Source organism: Crocodylus porosus, unplaced genomic scaffold (assembly GCF_001723895.1).
Source record: "Crocodylus porosus isolate Cpor-Errol unplaced genomic scaffold, CroPor_comp1, whole genome shotgun sequence".
Classification (NCBI taxonomy): domain Eukaryota; kingdom Metazoa; phylum Chordata; order Crocodylia; family Crocodylidae; genus Crocodylus; species Crocodylus porosus.
Genome location: NW_017728906.1, coordinates 184,669,017 through 184,686,451, shown reverse-complemented (window position 1 = coordinate 184,686,451; position 17,435 = coordinate 184,669,017). Strand labels below are relative to the sequence as shown.

The following is a 17,435-nucleotide window of genomic DNA, read 5'->3' as shown; positions in this document are numbered from 1 at the left end:
AGGATTAAACCTTGCAACCATAATAAGGTTCTGTTTCGAGGATCAGGCTCTACAGTGGTTTAAAGAGGACAAAGAATGCAATTCCCAAGCAAAAGACATAACTCTAGTGTGCTGCACACCATCTGAATGGTTCTTGTGGCAAGGTAACAACATTGGATGGCGAGCTCATGATTTGAGAAGGCAGGTTTGTCAGCAGCCTGGTCTGCTCCCATCAAACACATCCTTGGCTGCTGAACGACAAAAGCTTACAATATTTTGAACAAAGAAAGGAAGATTCCCATCTACAATGGCTTTCAAGTAGTCAGCCAAAAGAAGGAAGGAAGTCCAATTTGGTGAATAGACAAGAACTCAGTTACACAGATACACACCTCCTACTGTGCAGAAATTTCAATCATCTTGAAGAAACTGAAACTGAATATAATAAGCACACACTTCAAACCACAACATTACGCACAAGTTATTTCCCCAAGACACAGTATTTAGACAATTAAAATATTTATTGCAAACCAGATTCCCTCTTCTAATATTTGCATGAAGGCCATTAAAACACATATCAATTGCAGGGTGGGGGGAAATCATGAACCACAGTATGGTTTAAAGTAAAAAGAATATTGAAAGGGATAACACTCCAGTTATAGGGCAAGAGCCAATTAAAAACCTGTCAATGACCCTGGAAAAAGATTCTGACAGGAGACAGTTTTCAGCCATGAAGTTGGAAGGAAAGGGGGAGGAAAAAAAAACAAAAACAAAAAAAACACCAACCATGGTGACCCTTTGAGTCTTTGAGCAATAAAGCACATAAAACTGTACTACTTGATGTATTTTTCCATGAACTTTTTGTGAAATTCCGAGCGCAGGGTATCATTTACAAATCTTTTGTCCTTTTTTGTTTCATCTATCCCCTTGGCGCAATTCTTGAAGACAACATCATCATCCCACCTGAAGGAAAAAAAGGAAATATATAGATGTATGCTACGAGATTTACTACACAGAAATGAGGTATGATTCTCTGTAAACTTTCCAGGGGAAAAAACCCAACTGCTTTTAATACATACTAGACACATTTACATGAGATGTTTACTGCACAGTAAACTATTTAGGTGCACAGTAAATGTCTCAGTGTCTACACATATGTCCCTATTATGCTGGAGTAAAACTTAATTTACTCTGCAACAGGATAGTACTTGTAACTACTAAGTATTATCCTACTGCAGAGTAAAAAACTACAGCACTGCATGTGAAGATGCTGAAGGGGGTTGCTGGGGCAAAAGGGTGCTTCAGTGTGGGGCCTGCCTGCCTGCTAGCTCTGCAATGAAGTACCATCATGTTTCAGTCAGCCCCTCTGCAGCACACTAAGCCAGGGGGAGCAGCCCTGGGCTGGCAGGCTGACCCCGGGGGACCCTGCCAGCTGGGGCTGCTCTGCCCCGGCTCAAAGTGCCATGACCCTGGGCGCATGTGTAGACGTGTGCCTGGCAGCAATAAGCTGTGGATGACTCTGCATTTCCAGAAAAAAATCCATATTTCTCCGGAGCCTAATTCTGAGCATTAATAGGTACGTGTGAACACGCCCACTAAATTCAGTATTTATTAAATAGTAAAACTTCATTTTGTGTTTCTTTGGCCCCTGACAGAAGTTACATCAACTGTGGCATGACCTCTCACATGATGAAAACACTGTGCCCTGTGCATGACTATATGAGGAGGAAAAAGTAGCATGACAGTTTGCACTGCTGCAGACCTCCCGCAGCTGGTCACTCTGGTCAGCAGCACCACTGAAGGAGTTAGATGCCTCTACTAAAAAGAGTCATCCCCCAGGGCCCCAGCCAGACAATGGAGGTAGAGGAATCCCTGCCCCACACTGATCTAAGCCACACTGATAATTCCCCTCTCCCCTGCCAAGCAAGACCAAAGAAATCGCTCCCTGGCACTGAGCAAAGAGCTAAGTGTGTATCTAGGGGGGAGGCAGACAGAAATTACTCCCAGAGAGCCAGGTGGGTGGGGAAACATTTGCTTAGCCAGGGCTCAGTCCAGAGTTCTCCCCCAGTCTCTGGCAGCACCAAGCACAGACATCCTCTACCCCTTCTGGCCCTCCTCCTCCCCTTGCTGTGGAACAGGCCAGCAGGGACACTCCTGCTCAGCCCGGGGTTTTCTCCCCATCTCAGGGGAGAGCAAGCCTAGACTGAGGGAACACATTGCTTGACAACGATCTGATGGATCTCCAGTATCCCAGAGTGCTCCTTTGCTCAGTCAGTGTAAACTTATGTGGAAAAGCACCCCAAGTTTTGAACAAAGACCTTGATCATTTTAAATGTGCACCTTTGGGGGGGAGGATTCCCTCCTTGCTTACCACCCACTTGGACAAAACAAGAGATGGCCCTAAACATCCTCTTTGCCAGCTCTGGGCAGGGGGTGGGAAATAACCCACAAAACACATAGCCAGGCATGGGGAAACTCCTGCCTCACCACAAAGCTCAGCCCCAAGTTCTCTCTCCCTAGCCAGAAGCATTAAGGACAGGGGAGCCTCACCCCAAGCCACAGAGTTGTTATACCTTTTTAACACTAACTTTGGAACTGGTTGGCTTTTTTATTTTATTTTATTTTTTTTTATAGCTAGATGGCCATTGGTATTAGGGCTGTGCAAAACAGGCCCTAGTTGACTGATCTGTATCACTGTCCCCAATTTGATTCGGCAAAATCCGAATCCGATGATTCAATGCTAATTCGGTGAATCAGTGATTTGGGTACAGGCACAGCTTTAAAAGTTTTTTCTACATACCTTGAGGTAGCAGCGTGGCTGTGATCGCTGTGGTGCTGGGGCAGATGCAGCGTCCCACAGCAGCAGGGAGGGCTCTCCACTGTGTTCAGCAGCAAACACAGAAGTGGACCGGAAGTACTTCTGGTTCACTTCTGGGTCTGCTGGGGAGTGCGCTAGGGGACCCCCTGGCCTGGTGATTGGCCACAGGGGGATCCCAGGTGCACCCCCAGACCCAGGAGGCACCAGTCACCAAGCCGGGAGCGGGGAGAGTGCAGCATGCTTTTTGGTGGACCAGGAAGTGGACTGGAAGCATTTCTGGTCCACTTCTGGGTCTGCTGCTGAACATGCTGGGGAGCCCCTGCACTGCTGTGGGACGCTGCATCTGCTGAAGCACCACAGGTAGCCCCTGCTACCTAAAGGTACGTAGAAAAGTCATTTAAAGCTGTCTCTATATCCGAATGGCCAAACCTGTCCAAATTTCTCCAAATCAATTTGGACGGTTCCAAATTGATTCGGAGAGATTAAAGGGTCCTCTGATTCGATTCAGATTTGGGTATTCGGCCACTGAATTGAGCCAAATCTCCGCCAAATCAAATCATGGACCAAAGCTTTACACAGCACTAATTGTTATGGTGACAGTTACTTTGCATGTGTAGCCAATCGAAATTTACTGTGCAGTTAGCCAGTTAACTGTGTAACAGATTTAACACGTCAGGGGCCTTTAAACTATATGTTGAAAGAGTTAATGAGGAATCCAAAGAGTATGTCAAGGAACTAAAGGGTTTCTAATCTACAGCACGCAACAAGAATTTGAATCAAGCCTATATCCCATTTTACTTAGATGGAACAATAGTTGGAATATTTCTTAACAAATCCCACCATAAATCAACAAAAACAGTGTGGGAGGAGTGGGGAGGGGGGGAAGGTTTGTTAATTACCAATACTAAATAAACCTTGGTTTCCACTGAGGAATTTGTCACCACCCTATTGTGTTATAATGGCAATGACAAACTTGCTACACAATCACCTTTTGTTCAAAAAGAAACAGGATAGCTGATTTGGAGACCTTTCCTCTGAACGATCATCTTCATATTACAGTATCTTAACTTCATTTCAGACTGATTGTAAATATGGTTTGAGTAGAGAAATAAAACTAATGGAAGCAATGCAATTTTTCCTCCTTTACAGAATGATATGATGTCAAGAAGGGAAAAAAGGACATTACAGAATACAGCACTGTACCTCCTCTTCACTTTGAAGTTTGCCAGGGGCTGTGCTGGGCCGGTAAGATTCAGTAAAGGGTTACCACTCAGAATGTTTTCCATTCTAATCCTTTCCTCTTCAGCTTTTTGCTCTTGTTCCTGACAATGAGAAAAAGATGCATTTTTTTTTTTTTAAACTCATCTTTCCAATCTAGTTTACAGAATATAAACTTAGCTGCAAACTCCCACACACAGTTCTAACTCCTAGCTCAGGTCATCCCTTCGAGCTGATTTAAGACACCTGCGTATGCATAAGTTTGTCCTTAGTCTTAGTTTTCCTGCCCAATGAATGTGCAGTCATCTAGAAAAAATGAATTCTGCCTTTGTTTTGATATTCCAATGCTAGTAATTTACGTTCAGTTAACAATGACATATATACATATACACACGCATACTCCCCAATTTCTTTAATTTTAATCCAATATAAAATGAAAGATAAAAAATTATGCATAACTCTGACATGTGGGAAGACAATTTAAAAGATGAACTTTAGAACAAAAATTCTTAAACTGGCTGGACGCTAAGAACGAAAGTTAACACTGATATTGGTTTTAGGGCATGTTATAGCCAATCCAATTCCCAAATGCCCCCCAAACATGAAAGGTGATCATGACCCTCCTCGTCTCTTTTGATAGGCCTTGACCTTCCAAGAATCAGCTTCTTTTTTCCTGCTGATTGTGCATCTGCCACCCCTGAGAATCTCTCTCATCCCCTCCTATTACTGCTTTTTAATATGCAGTGCCTGGCTGGTTCTGATCAGACTCAAGGAAGAATGTCTTGCCTTCAGAGGCTTGCTTAACTCTATCCCAACTATGCAGTTGGTCCAGTAAAAGAAAAACAGTCACCCTAAAAATCCTTGCTCTCACAAAATCTATGGGTTATCACAGCTACATGACTAATACTACAACCAATTAATTTTATGACACCAAAGTTTTAAGCATTCCTATATTCAGGGTCTCCATTGCTTACTGCTCCCCACCACCGTAAATAAATCCTAATGGAAGCAGTGTGACCACATGTGACAAAACTGGTTTCACTGCCTTCTTTTATGAGCAATCTTAGTATCCAGACCTGTGATCCATCATTATACACAAAATTCATTTTGTAAGTCAACATTTTTTTCATGGAAATGTTCAATGCGTTACAAGGTTCACTCTTTGATGTAAACTCCAGAAAGTTTCCCCTTTTCTTGGGATAATTAAATAAACGTTTGCATAATAAACACATTTTTTAAATTAATACCACGTTCAGTGCTACAGTTCCACTACACAGCAGTAAATTCAGGGCTTTTACAAATGATACAAAACGATGATACATGCACTGTCTGTGACTTTTTTTTTAAACTGCAAAAATTTATGGATGAAGGACACCAAGGAACCCAGAACAGGAAACATTTTTTTTTTTTTTTTTTTTTTTTTAAAAGATCAAGCTTACAAGATATTCAGCATTATAATACTTGGAATACTGACACAAGCCAGTGCCTCTGAGCTTCATACACTCAACATGGAACGGCATGTTAAATGAAGCTCCACCTATGTGACTGACATATGCAAAGCTTTATTTCTCCAAGAGGCTATTAGTACAGTATTAACTCACCATATTTATGAATAGTAGGCAATTTAGCAGGAATGTACAAGATAGATTTACTATGCGCTAAAGGCACTCCACTAATATATCATATACAGAATAATTTAGGAAACCAGGATTTTCAGTCATTTATTCATGAAGAACTCTGAGATGATTTTGAAGTTATCAGCATAGAAAATTTACAGATCTGCTCACCTGTAAAATCTTTACCTCTTTACATCTGGAAAGACTGAGACATGGAAACAAACCCTCACTCTCTCAGACTTCCTTTCACAAACAATTTGAAACCAATATCAATTAATTGTCTGAGGAATAGAAAAAGTTCCCAAATTTATTTTTAAATCAAAAGTATATTTCTTACTAACGTGCGACTAACCCTCAAACTTCATATGATCCCTAGTTAAAAATATACAGGTGGGCAAAGCTCACTCTACCTGTGAAGTTTTAGCGTACAATGCAGTAGCTAGAAGTCACTTCAAAGACTAAGAATTTTGTATATTCAAGGTGGCATTATACTAACAAGAAAATCCGTAACATTTTCATTTGATCATAATTATCATTTGTTACCATTACCCTAATGAAGAATCTCAGACATATCATATATTCAATAGCCAATAACTTTTTAAAAATTAAACTGACACTCCATTTCATATCACTGTCTTTAGTTAAGTCACCTTGTGGTTCCAGCTATATCATGCCTTAGGCACATTAGTTTCTTGTATAATACATGGGAGAGTTAGATATCTCAGAATGGGATACAAACTCATCAGCGCACTAAGGAGGAGAATACTTAAGTGATTCAACAGAAAATGCTGAAGAGGGGTGTGCACCAACCCATCCTACTAATCCTTCTTCCCCTGCTAAGGACTAAGTGTCTAACTCATCTGTAGAGGCAAAGCATGAAATCCCATCTGTAGTTTGGTAACCTATGTCATCTCTTTTGGAAATAGGTGGTCAATTCACTCTTGTCTTTTCAAACACTGAAAGGAGGAATAGAGTTGCCAGTCACCTTTCATGTAACAACCAAAAGTCAGAGTACTCACCCTGGATGCAGGAGACCTGGATTCAATTTTAGATGAAACAGTCACAGGATAAAAAGCTGAAGCCGTCCCAGATGGAGCAGAGAGAGACTATAGGGTGGTAACTCAGTCACTAGGCTCCTCTCCAGGAAGAAGAGGGAAGTGAACAGAGGTCTCCCACTATCTGGGAGACCTCCTGCCCAGTCCATTATTTAAAAACGGTGGGCACCATCACCACATCCTCCATTTTTGAATAAGAGTGGATGTAGCTACAGCATTTTGTCAGTATGGTGAACCTGCTTTGGCATCTGTACTAGTCCTATCCATCAGGAGACTTAGATGGTCCATGCATGTAGCGCAAAGATCCTGAACAGGTTTAGGTAGGATGTGGTAGAACTGAACAGCTCATCCCTCAAGACAGCAACTGGTCTGTGCATAGGCAGAAATGAAACTCAAGGAGCTCCGGGAATTTTACCAATAAAAACTTAAGAGAACCTATGGACTTCTGGGCTCCTGAGAGGTTAGGCAGAGGAGTGGTTGAATTCTTGGATTTAGATGTCTAAACTCCACCTAAGTTCTGCTTTCTGGGGTTAACTTCCTTTTGTGGATCTGGGCCTAAGCTTCCAGAAACAGATTCAAAGTTGTTCAAAATATCAGGCAGATGATGCCACAAATTTGCAAAGATAAAATAAAAATTAATCCCCCCCAAAAGAAAAAAGCTTGCATTTTTGGGATGAACTGGTTTCACACAAATGCCACAGGCAGATGCTTCCTACTGCTATGGAGAGAAGACTGTTAGCACTGAATATTTCTATTAAGTAATGTTTGGGGAAACCAACTATGTGACGTTCAGCTCTACCACATCCTACCTAAGCCTGTTCAGGATCTTTGAGCTACATGCATGGGCCATTTAAATCTCCTGACAGGTGGGACTAGTACACACACTCAGAGTAGGCTTACCATATTGACAATAAATAAATAAATAAATAAATAAATCAGGAATCTGATAAAAATCTGTAGCCACATCTACTCATTAAAAAACAACTGAGGAGGTGATGATGCCCACATTTTTGTGTGATGGACAACTATCCCAGATAATTTGATCTCCCAGCATATTTCCTATTAAATGTTTGATTTGATTGAGGAATCAAACTAAGTGTTGAAAAGTATGAAGACATGCTAGTTACTCCCTTCAGTGAGAGCTATTCCTATACTTTACTGTGTTCTGAATTAACTGCATCAAACCAGCTCAGAGACCATGGCAGCATTGTGGACAGCGCAGGGAAGAGTTCTGTCCAGTTATGCAACAGCATTCAGAGAACGTGAACAGTTAGGATACATTACATAACAATCAATCAGATGACGAATAATACACAAATATACCATTTAGGTAATCAGTACAGTGAGCCTGTTCTGGTTACTCGCCTCAAGAGAGAAAGATAGTAGGGTTCAGAGACAAGCAAGGAGGCTGGTTAGCAGTAAAAAAACCACACACAACAAGAAACCCCAAACACCTCCCCCCCCCCCAAAAAAGCAACAATCTATCAAATATGAAGACAGACAGCTAAGACTAAGGCTGTTAACCAAACACTGTGGGTACAGGATGAGAACTTCTATTTGCCTTACTACAAACGCATGAAATTAAAGAGGCAGGAAAATCAGAACCAACAAAAGAACGTACTCCCAGGGGGCAGAGGACCCCTTACCCCCCAGATGTGTGTACAGGGTGGGGGCAGGCTGCCTGTTTTGGGCTCAGGCTTCTGACCCTGCTGCCCTGCCCTGGGGTCTCTGCAGCCCAGCAGGTGGGACCTGGCATGGCAGGGCATAGTGGGGCCAGGCAGGGAAGCAAGCTCCTCACTGCCCTGTCAATGCACCCCTGCCGACCACACAGCAGGGAGGGGCACAACCCCATACCACTGCCCCCACTCTTCCTTCCAGTCCTATGTAAACTGAGAACTTTATATACTGTCATAACAAATTTAAATAATTGAAACTTTAGAAAACAAAAATAAAGAAAAAAAATCTAAGTAACAGTAATTTGAACCACACATTTGATATAATTCCATCCATATGCTATGTGGGTTTATTATTGTTATATATTAATGAGTCTAAATATTTGCTAGTGTCCAAGAAGTGTGGAACATAATTACAGTTGATCTTACACACAGTTCTCATTACCTATTATGGCATAGTGAAATGAACATTTGTTAATCATTAGGAATAACAAACTAAGTATTTCTCAAACCTTAAACTACCAAAAACAATACATTTTAGAAGTGAACAAAAAGGCTAACATCCAACAAAGACTCAACTATCATATTATCAAAAAGAGTTGAAGTTTACACTAAGCTCAGAACAAAAGCCAAGAGCTGCAGTGATTTTGCTTTGGGTATAACAAGTAAAGTCATATATTCAGGTGTGAGATAAACAGTAGGATAAACAAACACCTGAAGTCTGTTTTCAGATAAAACAGAAGATGATCCAATTTTAAAATGACCTGGTTTGAACTCCACACACACATTCAGCTTCCTATTTGGAATTTTTCAAAAACAAAACATTTTTATTATTTCAAATTTACATTTGAAGCAAGTCTCTGAAAATTGACAAGCACAAGAACAGTTTTTCTGATGCAGAATTTGGAACTTTAGTTTCAAAATTCAGAAGAAATCTGCTAACTATATATGGCAAGTTCAACAGTTATACAGTTCTTAATAAGTCCAGAGGAACTTAGAAGGAATAGTTTGCAAAAAAAAAATAAAGTATGTAAACTAAACATTCATGGGTGTAAAAATATTTGTATTGGTCACTTCAGATAAAAAGTGCAAAATGAAGACTCAAATCTCTCAAGGATTACGAGCTCTCAAATTTTGATTTCGGAAGGATTGAGGAGTGGAAAATGAAGGAAAGGAGGCTTGAGAACCTGTATGCCAATCTATTTTTTATTCTGAGTAGTTCACTGGTTCTCATTCATCCAATTCGTTGTTCTTTAGAACATTTTACAAAAGGTACTAAGCTCCCTCAGCCCCCACCAAGTTCCAAAGGAAGCAAGGGCTTGTAAACACCAAAGACTTATCCAAAGTTCAGTGGACTTAACAGCTACAATAGGTTTTGGCCCAGCCATTGATTTCCACTTTTTTTCCCCCACTATAAAGAAACAGCTTGATAAAGGTTTGAACATTGTGAATTTTATAATATGAATACTGACTGAACTTTGGAGACACCATGCAAAGAGATCTAGAAAAGCCAGATTTCTCTTTAGGTTTCCATTGATATTTATTGAAGGTATACTTTAAAACAATTCTTCTGATTTTACATCAGACTTGGAAGTAGCTAGAGAATATGAAAATTACAAAATCATGCAATGTACCCTAAAGGGGACTCAAAATAACAGTGTTTTAGGGTTAAAACTCAACATAAAATTTTATTTAAAAAAAATAAATCACATATCTGTAGCAATATTTATACAGAATATATGCAACCTGATATTGAACTGTATTTGGACTCAGGATAGCTTTAAGATTTTGGCCCCGCATGCTCCCGACAGAGCAAAGCCAACAAAAATCTGACCGTCAAATATATGTTCGTGCGCCTTTGTATTGTGCTACTCAACAAAAGCCTGTGTGCCCAGTGATGTTTGTCTAGGATTTGTTCCACCTTTGGCTTTCATAATTATACTGTAGAGGCAAATAATATAGCAGAATGGAGGACTAGTGAGGAGACAGCAAAGTAACTACCATATTTATTCAAATCCAAGACAAGGTTATTTTCCTTCAATCAACATGGAGCAGGGGCGCAGAGAAAGTCTTTTCTTAGATTTGTAGACCAGTCCAGGGCAGGTGGCTGCTAAGTTGCAGCTTCAGCCTCAAACCCAGAGCTGGGCTGCCACCTACCCCAGGCTAGGGTGGCTCAAAGTGGGAGAGGGGAACACAGGATGTATGGCTTAGAAGAAGCACACGGCAGACAGCACAACCTGGCCTCTCCTCCCTCCCCACCAATTGCTTATGTTTAGCTCTGGCCCAACTAGGCCCAGAGCTGCCACAGCTGATTCCCTCTAGTTGGGCCAAGCAAAGGCCACGGCCACAGCCACGGCCACGGCCACGACTGCTGCTGACTGCCCCAGAGCTGGAGCCAGAGCTGTCCAGAAGGTAAGCAGTGAAGGGTAGGGGGAAGAGAGACAGCCAGGGGCAGAATTATATTTTCCATGTATAGAATCTAATTATTGCAGGGGTCATCTTGCATATGGGTAAATAGAGTAGCCAGTCTTCACTATCTTATCAAAAAAATGCTGTCCAAATATACTTAATCAAAAGCATGTTGTTCATAACAAAACATGCTCAGTGCATTGAGCATATTCTTGATACAAATCCCGAGATAAAAATAGAAGAAAAAAGCAAAGTAAATCTAAACTTCAAGTTTGAAATATCAGTTTCCTGGAATTAGAGCCAAATCAAATTTGACCAAGATTTTTAGATGGTTTAGTACAAAATTAAGTCTCCCACTGTGCCTGTTCAGGACAGCCCTGCACAGGCTGCAAGCAGCTGCAGCAGGGAGCACAGGCCACGGGGCAGGGGAAGGGCAGCTTCCCCCCCTCACCTCCATGCTTAGCTTTTCCCCAGGCTCCTTCCCTGTGCAGAGGAAAGCGGTCCCTCCCCTGCCCCATGCTCCCTGCTGCAGCCACTCGCAGCGCACACAGGGCTGTCCAGAGCAGGCATAGCTTGCATGGGGCTGCCTGTGCAACTGCAGCATGGGGCATGGGACAGGGGACTTTACCCTCCCTATGCTCAGTACCAGGTTGTAACCCGGCCCCGCTGCCAGCCTGAGTCCCATGCCGGCTCTGGGATCACCCCCCAGCTTGCCACGGTAGTGTTTGCCACTGCTGCCTCTGAGCTGCCTAGTGCACAAGCTCTGGGAGGGCAGCAGCAGCCAACATTGCCCAATGCAGCAAGTGGGGGGCCACAGCTACTGCTGTCACACGCAGCCCCAGCGGGTGAGCCCATAGCCAGCATGGGGCCCAGGCTGGCAGCAGGGCCAGGTTACAAGCTGGTGCTGAACGCAAGGAAAAGTGGCCCCTCGCTTGCCCCATAGCTGGTGCCCTGCACTGTAGTCATTTGCAGCCCACATGGGAGTGCCTGTGGCTGCTCCAGACAGCCCTGCGTGGGCTGCGAGTGGCTGCAGCAGGGAGCGCTGGCCATGGGGCAGGCAAAGGGCCGCTTTTCCCCATGCTCAGCACCAGTTTTTTCCCTGCTGGCAAGCAGGGGGTCGGGGCTGTGCGCTGCCCCCCCCGCCTGTATCACAGGGCTGGGGGGCACTGGGAGTGAGTGGGCAAGGAGCCAGCAGGAACAAAGGGCCCACACTGGTGGCCCAGGGCCAGTGCTGGCAGGGCCCAGAGCAGGGTGGTGGGAGCACGGGGTCCCCGCCAGCAGGGGCTCTATGGAGCTGGGCCAGCTCCCTGCTCCCTGATGGTGCAGCCTAGCCAAGCTCCACAGACCCCTGCCAGCCTGCACCCCGCTTTGGGTCCCACTGGTGGTGGCCCTTGGACACTGGTCCCAAGACATTGGGGCACAGGTCCCCAGATGGTGACCAGGGGGCAGGGCACCTGTCAAGGGGTGGGGCATGCCATGTGGCCCTTGACAGCCTGCCAAAACTGAGTAAGCAGCCCTCTGCCCAAAATAATTGCCCGCCCCTGAGATACATGGTAGTGCCCACTGAGTCCACCTTACTGCTGACTCTTTTGCAAATCATGGGGAGCAACTACACTGAATACATTTCAACTTTCTCTTTACTCCCACAGTCAAACTGCACCTTTCTTTCCTATTTCTGAGCCCCGTTTCTTCACCAGACTTACATTTCTTGCTAATATCACCAAATGGAGCCCCAAACAGTGCACTCAGCATCCCTCTGCCACACCATCTCTCAGCCTGGTACATAGGATTACTGTGGCCCCGCACCTCATCTGAACATACATTTTTTGGGAATCCCAGGACTCCTGAAAAGAACACCCAGTTCCAGCCATGAGCAGGGGGCTAATTAGCACATGGATCCTTGTGGGGGGGGAAAAGGGGAGGAATTTAGAGTATACACACACACACACACACACACACACACACACACACTAGTGCTGAACTATGGGGTCACCATGGCTTGACATGGTGTTGACTCTAGTGGGGCCCAATCCAATGAAATATATGGCAAATCATGAGACTTTTGACTTTGGACTAATATCGTACGTAATTTGGACTATATGCACATTAGGTACAAAGTACTGCTTAAAACTGTGTTTATGAAATATCTATGCTAAAAGGTGCAGCAGTTTTAAAAAAAGGCAACATGCATCGATTCTGGATGAACTAAATCAATGGGTACTACACGCAGATTTCTATAGCGGTTTATTTCAAGGTCAGTGTTTTCAAATTTGCTTCTCACTTGTGCTCAGGGAGAGCAGGGTCTGACAATAATGGGGGGAGCGGCTACAAGGGGAAGAAGCTGGGAGGAGGCCAAGGGCAAGGAAACTACTTGACCCTCCCAGATTTGTTTTCCTTGCTGAAGCAAGGGGAGGTGGATAAATTCAAGGCAAATCTTCAATAATTATATTCCATACTTGGAAAATTTTAACAAATTTATAAATGTTCCATATACAGAATATAATTATTGTAGGAATCATCTTGTATTCAGGGACTTTTATATTTAAGTAAATAGGGTATTACCCTGAATTTAATTACATACACAAATATTCCTAGGCCAGAGTTTATAAAATAATGATAACCTGAAAGACGTCAAACTCCACGGATGCGCAAAGCACTTCACAACCACATCACATAATGCTGTTAGCCATAAAATACCCATAGAGGACTCTTCTAAAGACACTTTGTTATCTATGAGGATGCACCCACTGGGGCAGGAGAAAACTTGATGAACCAAAGCTGGAGGCTGCAGTCCTATATTATATGGGCAGGACTGAATGCAGGGAGCCAATGGTTTACTCCTGCACAGTATCTCCAAGAACTAGACAGTAACACCTTCTCATAATCCTAAATTTCCCCTCTTATGAAATCCACAACTAAATATGGAACCCACTCTTTATGCAGGGGACCTAACAGCCACTGTGGCTGCAATGGAGCTGTACTGACTGGGAGCAAGGGTTCTCTCTCATGGCAGGAGAGAAAAGGAGAAAGAACTCACGCCCAGCAGCTGCGAAAACAGTTCCTACAAGAAAAATTGATTCGGCTTTCAAAAAATTAAAGTGTCTTGAATAAAACTGCATAGAAAGTTTAAGAGCAAAATAAGGGAAAAATCCTCAAAGATTTCTGCATTCCAAGTTCCTTGCGTCAGCCACCAAACCACGCTAGCCTGTTTTTAAGTGCTTCTTTTTCCGATTTCTTGCACTGATAGCACTACAGTGAGCTTTGTGAACCTGATGTCACTAACAGGGTGATGGTCCCCTCCTATGAGTCTTAGGGAGCATATCTACACTTAAGGAATTCTTAAGTTACATTATTTTGGAATATTTTGCAAATTCTATTTTTACAGACACTGTACTGATTAAAATGGTGAGGTCAAGTTCACAAAGCTCATTGTGGTGGGTCCAGTGCAGATGAATACTTTTTTCTTGTGTAGTTCTCTTAGTTTTTTTAAAAGGTATGCTCCCACACAATTGTCTTCCTATCACTTGGCAAGTAATGGATTGCCTGTTTTTCACACTGACTTTTTGATTAGCGCAGTCTAAATTTTTGCAGAAAAATGAAGAATAAAACTGAGTTCTTGGTAGTCATCAGTATTTAATGAAAATGCTTTTATGTCACAAAAGAACAATTTTCAGCCTTTTCTAGCCATTATCTGAGAGACAGCAAGTGTGTTACAGCTCATACCTCCAGATTAAAAATATTATATATTTATTCAGCAATAAAGAAGGAGGCAGTGATTCACTTCAAGTCTTTGCCCGTACTTGACATACACATGTTCTCTTTCATGTTGACTTACTCCTAAAATAGGCATTATACTGAGGATAAAGAGTATTAGCAGTTGAGGGGGGGAAAAGATAGCAGAAATAAGATGAATATTGTACTAACCAGAAGATGAATATTGTACTAGGCACTTTACACCTTTGAGTGCCCTCTACAGGCATAGAAAAAAGACAGTTTAGAAATCCGATTGATCTGTTGTCTCCATGTTTTGTATATTTAATATAAATCTAAAAATATAAATGTAACATTGTGTATAGCAACTCGCAGCCATAAATTCAAATTGCAGTGCCACAGGCACTTGGGTGACTGCAACAAGCTAAGCTGTTAATACAAAAATATAATTCCAGCTTCCACTCAAACTGAAAACATATTTTAAGTTTTCATTGTAAGAAGAACCTGCATTAAGGTTATCAAAACAGAAATTTCTTTTTATTCTTGAACATACAGCTAAACACAGAACCCACTGTGTTTAAATAAGTTTTAAGAGTAGGAAAATTGTGAGGTAACACTGCCAGAGTGTTAAATAAATCCTGTTGTGCCAGGTCATTACTGCAGAGCATAGCTTCTCAGATTACTTGTATAATTATGCATGGTGGGTGCTGTAATTCTTATCCATATTGGTAAAGTATACCTGAAAATGACTCAAGTTAAAAACAGCTAGTGCAATAAGCTCAATAGCTGGTATTTGAAGTATCAGTAGTTTCAGAAACCAAAACTTCATCAGAAGTAAACAACACCCCCCCAAAAACAAACAAACAAACAAACAAAGGAAGGTTTACTCAGCCCTTTACTTCTCCTAAACAAAATTTCATGCAGGTAGCTGGTTTTGAAGGTCTTTTAGGGATTGACAAGATAAAGATTTAAAAGCATATTTTTAAAAGGTTAGCATCTACATTTGAGTAAGTTTGGAATGTTGTTGTAGCTGTGATGGTCCAAGAAATATGAGGCAAGGATTTTTCAGTGATATCTTTTACTAGACCAACTGTAGAGCTGGGACAAAGGATAAGACAAGCTTTCGAGCACAACCCGAGGAAGGGCACTTTGCGCTCAAAAGCTGATTTAATCTTTCCCCCAATTATACAGTTGGGCCAACAAAAGATACTATTTATATAATGTATAAATTCAGGTTCCCTGAAAGGGATTAAACATAACCAGCTTGATATATCTTAACCTATACTGCCTTTAAGAACATCCTACTTATAATGTATATATTTTATTGGACAAACTGCATGGTTTGGAAAGAGATTTTCCCCAAGAAGAGAGATGATAGTTCCTCATTTTTTGTTTCCTTGTTTACAATACACCATGCAATTCCAAAAATATGTCCAGTGCCATCAGTGCTGCGGGCTAGGTTCTTGACTGCATTCAGCAGGAGGGAAAGCTAGAACAGACTCTGAGGTCTGCAATTCTGGCAGATTCTAGTTTGGACCCAGCTGTTCTAGAGTAAATCCCTCTGCCCCAAAAAGTATGTTTGCTAAGCAGGGATAATCAAAACCCAATGCACTCCAGACACACCTTCCCAGCACCTACACCAGTAGCTGTAAGTGGGGTTAGCATAGAAGCCATTCCCTGCTAGGGGAACCACTGAGGATCCTCTCTTCCCCACAGTAGTGCAAATGAACTCGGGACAAAGTCCTGGATCAAAATGTGAAAAGATTAATTCCCATACTATAAGCATTTAATTTGGTTCCGTCTTTGATTACAACTCATGTGCAATCACATCAGTATGGCTTGAGGATGTGTATTTATGACTTGAGCTCCCTCTGATGGCAAAATTGTGATCTGTCACAAAAAGCAGCTAGTTAAATAAAACTCAGGCATAAGGGTATACACATCAAATTAGTGCATTACCTTCTACCAGGGGAAAGCTGAATCTACAATTCTAAATTAAATTACCAGAAGTCCAAATCAATGCTAAAAACAGTGTTTTTCCAGTTAAGTAGTACTTGGCAAGTGAAAAGCCAAAATTGCCATAGGCTGCAACTAAGCACGCTGGCAGAGAGTTTAGGGAAAGTTCGTGCAGCTGCCCATCCTACATCTGCTAACTGCCCATGAATGCAGGTTTTAGCCTATGTAGGTTCAACCAGCCGGCACCTGGTTACACCAATAAACACTTATTACCACCAAAAATGTTTTTTGTAATGGCTAGTTGCAAAAGGAAGTCTATGATATATCTGGGAAGTGCTCTTTCGAAAGGACTACAGCAGCACTAAAAACTTGCTACTTACTCACTTCCACCAGTTCTAACCATCATCCCATCTTATGGTGTCATTTCTAGTACTTGGTACCACAGGATTTTTTTTAAAAGTTAATTTTCAAGCAAAGCAGCAACTTAATTTGGGAGAACTTACCTTTCGGGCCTGCTCCTCAGCTCGCTCTTTTTTTATTTTTTCTAGTTCAGCCAGAAGAGCTGCAGTGTCATCATCATCACTCTCATCTAATTCGTCATCTTCATCATCTTCCTAACAGAAGGAAAAAAAAAATAGTGGTCTAGTTGCTCAATGTAATCAAAGATAGCTTCTTTTTTGCAAGATGTGAATTATTCATGGGCAAAAAGATACAGAGAGCCTAAGCACTTGTCCAAACACTAAAAACAACCAGTCTTGTGGGGGGAAGGGGGATGAGATGATGACCCACACCAACCAGACTGGATCTTGCTAGTAGAGTCCTGAAGCATTTAGGAATTTGCAATGCCAGCAAGCACAATACAATTTTTTTTTTTTTTAAATACAGAATGTGCATGTACACACACACACACACTCTGAGTAAAGGCTTTTTTTTTTTTTTTTTTTTCTTAATATTTCATGTTTTTTGTAAACGGATAACAAAATATGCCGGATAACTGAGTGGC

The 17,435-nt window shown here is 42.1% G+C and overlaps 1 protein-coding gene across 2 annotated transcripts in view; it reads right to left on the bottom strand.

Annotated features, from left to right (window-relative positions):
* Nucleotides 1-478: 478 nt before the first annotated feature.
* Nucleotides 479-17,435, bottom strand: part of CWC15 (CWC15 spliceosome associated protein homolog) — a 25,247-nt gene continuing 8,290 nt past the window's right edge. For both annotated transcript variants that reach the window (XM_019530310.1, XM_019530311.1), the window contains exons 5-7: nt 16,936-17,046; nt 3,998-4,116; nt 479-939 (exon numbers count right to left, since the gene is read on the bottom strand). In XM_019530310.1, the coding sequence (XP_019385855.1) occupies nt 810-939; nt 3,998-4,116; nt 16,936-17,046 (360 nt within the window). In that variant the 3' untranslated portion in view covers nt 479-809. The remainder of the gene's footprint in view (nt 940-3,997; nt 4,117-16,935; nt 17,047-17,435) is intronic.